Source organism: Myotis lucifugus, unplaced genomic scaffold (genome assembly GCF_000147115.1).
Source record: "Myotis lucifugus unplaced genomic scaffold, Myoluc2.0 scaffold_10, whole genome shotgun sequence".
Classification (NCBI taxonomy): Eukaryota; Metazoa; Chordata; class Mammalia; order Chiroptera; family Vespertilionidae; genus Myotis; species Myotis lucifugus.
In genome coordinates, this window is record NW_005871058.1 from 14609348 (window position 1) to 14614491 (window position 5144).

The 5144-nt window shown below is 41.9% G+C and overlaps 1 protein-coding gene across 1 annotated transcript in view; it reads right to left on the bottom strand.

Annotated features, from left to right (window-relative positions):
- SLC15A5 (solute carrier family 15 member 5) overlaps positions 1 to 3895 on the bottom strand; it is a 76068-nt gene extending 72173 nt beyond the window's left edge. The window contains exons 1-2 of the mRNA XM_006084293.3: positions 3535 to 3895; positions 319 to 541 (exon numbers count right to left, since the gene is read on the bottom strand). Coding sequence (XP_006084355.1) covers positions 319 to 541; positions 3535 to 3895 — 584 coding nt within the window. The remainder of the gene's footprint in view (positions 1 to 318; positions 542 to 3534) is intronic.
- Between the last annotated feature and the right edge of the window lie 1249 nt (positions 3896 to 5144).

The window sequence follows — 5144 nt, forward strand, 5'->3', positions numbered from 1 at the left end:
TTTTGGCCCCCTGAAGTGTGGCTCTTTCCACAAAAATACCACGGGGGGGGGGGGGCACGTACAGTGCGACTGAAACTTCGTGGGCCCGTGCGCAGAAGTTGGTATTTTTGGAAGAGCCACACTCAAGGGGCCAAAGAGCCGCATGTGGCTCGCGAGCCGTGGTTTGCCGAGCCATGGTTTGCTGACCACTGGCCTAGCCCAATCAATGATGAAGACTGGGCTACTACCCTCAGAAGGGCACCAGAAAGCAAACAACGAGAAATCCCAAATGAGAGAGGAATACCATAACCTGTTTCTCTCCCAACCAGTGCTACCTACCGGTTACAAAAAGACACTCGTTTCTGTGATCCAGGCTCCTGGAGGCTGTAAGCGCCCAGTGGACAAACGATGGCTCTTACTCCTCCTGAGCCGAGGCAGAGGGCCAGCAGAGCTGCGTAAAACAGCCGGCTCTGCTCCTGTTTTGGTACGCGGTTGGTCATATGGTGACCACCTACATAGAAATCTTCCAAAGGAAAGGCAACCACAGACAACAGAGCAGTGCCTGTGGACGGGGGAAAGGAGAATAAATATGTCATGAACCAAATGCATCACCAAATCACATCACAAGTAAGGTTTTTCCTCTGAAAGTAGCATGGTCCTGTGATTGTCTTATTAAAATATCTGTTAACCATTGCCATTTTGGAGACAGCAGGATTTTTCTAAATGTGAACATGTCCTTCAATATGTATTTTAACTAGTCTAGAGTCCTCGTTTTCCCCCCTTACACTTGAACTATTGTTTTTCTCAGAATGTATAAGCAAATCATGCCCATTTTAACAAAATTAAAGTAATTCAGAAATATATCCTGTAAGAAATTAAAGATGCCTGTAATCTCACCCCCAGAAAAAACCACTGTTAACCAGATTTATTTGTTCTTAATCAATAGAGTGATAAAAAAGTGGTATCTCAGACATCTCAGAAGCCTGCGAAGTAAAGCATTTTAAGAATAACAGTGTAGTTAGAGGAGAGCATAGCCTCTTTTCCTTTTCTGCTTCTCTTTCTCCTTTTAATGCCCTTCTTTCTCTCATTCCTCACGCAGTGGGGGGGGGGGGGGAGGTAGCCTCACTGCTGCACAGAGAGGTGAGAAGTGATGGTGAAGTAAGAGAAAGCTGCCTTTCTGAGCTCAGGTTTTAGCAATTCAGACAGAAGACACATTTTTAACAGAACCTCTGATACTCAGTGACGTGTTGGAAATTGATGGCAGCGGTGAGTGGGGGACACAAACAAAGCACTTACATGCATATCTGTGTAAACCATGGACACAGGCCATAGGGTGGTGAAGGCCCGGGGCCGGGGCTGGGGCCGGGCTAGAAGGGGTCCATGGGGGAAAAGAGGGCATATGTAATACTTTCAACAAAAGATTTAATTTTTAAAAAAGGAAATGATTTTTAGTAAAAAGAATGGTCATGGAGTTTGATTTTAAGTGTTTTGTTTGCCAAATTACAAAGCTTGAAGTTCAGTCGTAGTCTGATAATTTGCACAGGAATTTAGACTAATAGAAATGACCATGTTAAGTAATGACCATGTTAAGTAGTTACCAAGTGCTCCTGCTACGGCCTGTTACCAGGTTAAGAGCAAATCATTCAGGCCCTTGCTCAACGTCTCCTTATCAGAAAACATTCCCTGATATAGAACAGCAACCTTGTGACTGTCCAGTCCATCCTGTCCCCTTAGCTGGCATGTTTTTCATCATGACACTCATTAACCCCTGTCATAGTATAAGTTTACTTGTTTTCTCACTCCCTGCACCAGAAAGTCAACTTGGGCTTTCTTCTCTGTTGCATTTGCAGATTCTAGAACAGTGCCTGGGTCAGAGTTTTGATGTCAGTGAGAAATGTCCATTGAATGTTGAATGAATATTTGCCATGCAGTGGCTTAGTTTTGATTTCACAGACTGAAGCAGTAAAGAAGCTTACATGTTGGTATCACACTCTAGCCCAGGGGTGGGCAAACTTTTTGACTCGAGGGCCACAATGGGTTCTTAAACTGGACTGGAGAGCCGGAACAAAAGCATGGATGGAGTGTTTGTGTGAACTAATATAAATTCAAAGTAAACATCATTACATAAAAGGGTACGGTCTTTATTTTTTTTAGTTTTATTCATTTCAAACGGGCCGGATCCGGCCTGCAGGCCGTAGTTTGCCCACGGCTGCTGTAACCCATTCAGCGAGTGATCCTTTACTACCTGCCTGAAATTGTGTGATATGTTGCATGTCTGATACCCATCCCTTCCTCATTCATCTCACCCACTGTGCCCCAAATCTGCATTTCTGCTGCACTTCTCCATATTGGTGAACAGCATACATGTTCTAAGTTCCTCAGCTCAGAAACTTGGAGCTGATTTGTATTCCTCCATCATATTTATGTCATAATATAGTTGCCTAGTTTTTAAGTGGTTTTTTTTTTCACATTCTCTCCTGCATTAACACGTCTCCATTTCCTAGACCAGTGGTTCTCAACCTTCCTAATGCCGTGACCCTTTAATACAGTTCCTCATGTTGTTGTGACCCCCAATTTCATTGTTACAAATTGAACATAATTAAAGCATAGTGATAAATCACAAAAACAATATGTAATTATATATGTGTTTTCCGATGGTCTTAGGCGACCCCTGTGAAAGGGTGATTCGACCCCCAAAGGGGTCGAGACCCACAGGTTGAGAACCGCTGTCCTAGACCATCATCCTGAGATTTCTGGTCTCCCTCTGTCTCCCTATTTAACCTCTCCCTGTGGTTGCCCCTCCCGTTTATCGAAGAAAAGCACTTCCCAAATGTTTTCATCATATCATCAGTGAGTCTTTGTTGTCTAGAAGGACAACTTGAACTTTTCAGCCTAAAATTCTAGACTGTGTATCAACTTGCTCTCTAGACCTCAAACAATCTTGATATTTCCCAAACATTTCTCACAATCACCTTACTCTCAAACTTTAGATATATTTATTTCTCTCTATGTAAAGAGGCACAGGGTAGTGTTTGAATTCATTCATTTTTTTAGCATACAGCCATATTTCATGATATAGAAAAAACATCTTCATATGCAATCTTAATTACTATGTGACTAATTGAAAGACCACCACTTGATGAAAACATTTCTCAATTACTCTACATGGACTTCAAAAATCTTTATAGCATTTTATCTTAGTTGTGGAGTAAATGAACTACATGTTTCACATAGCATTGGTCATGAATTTGGATTTGGGATAGGACAGAGGAAAGGAGGCATTCTTAGGAGTACAAAAGACTGACAGGTAAAGAGCTAATTACTGTAAGACATAATCAGTGCAACGATATAGGTATCAAAGCATCCTCCAACACACACACACACTTACTAGCGTCCCTCAAATAATAAGGAAGAAGAAATAAATTGAAACAACATTCTTACTTCACTGATCGCATTTGACCCTAAGAGCAAGGCAGAAATAACATAAACTATAAATTCTAATGACAACCCATGCAATTAAATTGCAAAACAATCCAGTCAGAAGAGGACACTCACCTAGAAAATGTAGACATAAGCAAACATATGCCAGTCTGTTTCTTCCCAGACAGACATCAGCAAACCACCCCGCAGACACAGGGCTAAGGATCGAAGCTCCGATAAAACACAAGTTCAGAATGGCTGCCTGGTGACTGCGGTGGCCAAGCTTGACGGTGCAGAAAGGGATCACATTGCAGACGACTTCGAAGAAAGTGAACCTCTCGCACAGCTCCACCAGGAGCCAACAGATTCCAACCCGAGCTTTCCCCACACCGTGTGAGGAAGAGAGGTAACCAGTCTGTCTTATATTTCTCTCTTTCTCAAGGCTGTCATTTAAAAGTGCTTCCTCCTCAGTTATTTCAAAGTCTACAACAGACATGACTGCCCTCCTTGAGTACCACTAATGTTAGTGGCTTGAACTTGGAGATTTTTGACCTCTACCTCTCTAATGAAAATATAAATAAGATCTTGGCTTTGAATTTCACAGCTCCATGCTAAGGTTTCACAGGATTTTTTTTGCACGCTAATGTTCATTTTGATGACCCAGGCACATAGGAGAGGAGACATGAGTATCTGATGTTCATGGTGGCCCCTGGTACCCAAATCAAATGTGTTTGCTTAATTACTCAGAGGCTAAATTAGGCTCTTCTTCCCAAATTATATCGAATTACCTGAATCTGATTGCATATGTGTGGGAAACTCATCTGCCTCACACTGATAAAGGTTTAAATACCGAAGCAGAAGAAGCTGTTTTTTTGTGTGTGTGTGTTTTTTTTCCAGGAGAATTTGAGCACTAGATCAAGAAATAATTTGAGTCTAATAATTTCTGATACTTTAATTAAACAAGCCAGAACAGTACCAAGAGATAAAGTGCACAAGGAAATCTGTTTTGAGGGGGGCAGGATACCTTATCGTTATTACATTTCTTGTTATTTTTGGTGGGGATTCTGATAAGAAAGCTAATTAGGTAACAAAAGTGCTAGTACATTCAGGTAACAAGCAGAGTTTGCAAGAAAGTAATTTAAGTGCACGAATGAAAGGAGAAAATATTACACGAAATCCCTCTTCCTTTAAGTTGACCCCATGCTTGTAGAGCAGCCTCGCGGTGGAAATCAGAATCAAAAGGCGCTATTTGACTCCTTATTACTAGTGAGCAGCAGGGGGGCAGCAACCATCCCATACATGCTTTGGGGAATATTGGATGTGGGATCACCCTGACCCTCCAGCTGGGTGAATGGATGTTAGCATTCTATTTTGGAAAGCAGGAGGGCACCAATTAAGCTAAAAAAGCAGCGGTAAAAGAGAACACTTTTAACATTCAGGGGTTTAGCTGCAAGGACATACAAAGACAAGGCAATGCAACGATTGGGTCAAAGTCATAATAATTCAGCACATAGGGAGTGAGGCTGGAAATGTTATTTTCACGTGGGAGTCAAAAGCAAAAGACTGATAAGGGCTTTTGACTCTGATTCTTATCTTTTGACCTGAGAGATTGGGAGCAAAACACTTTGTTTTGACCCCTGCTAATAGTCTCATTGTAATGGTAGCTATTTTCATCTGCTCAGCATCGCTTCCCCTTCTTCGGTAACAATGCCCTCTTTTTCCTTTGTGTAGAGTGATAATGCAAT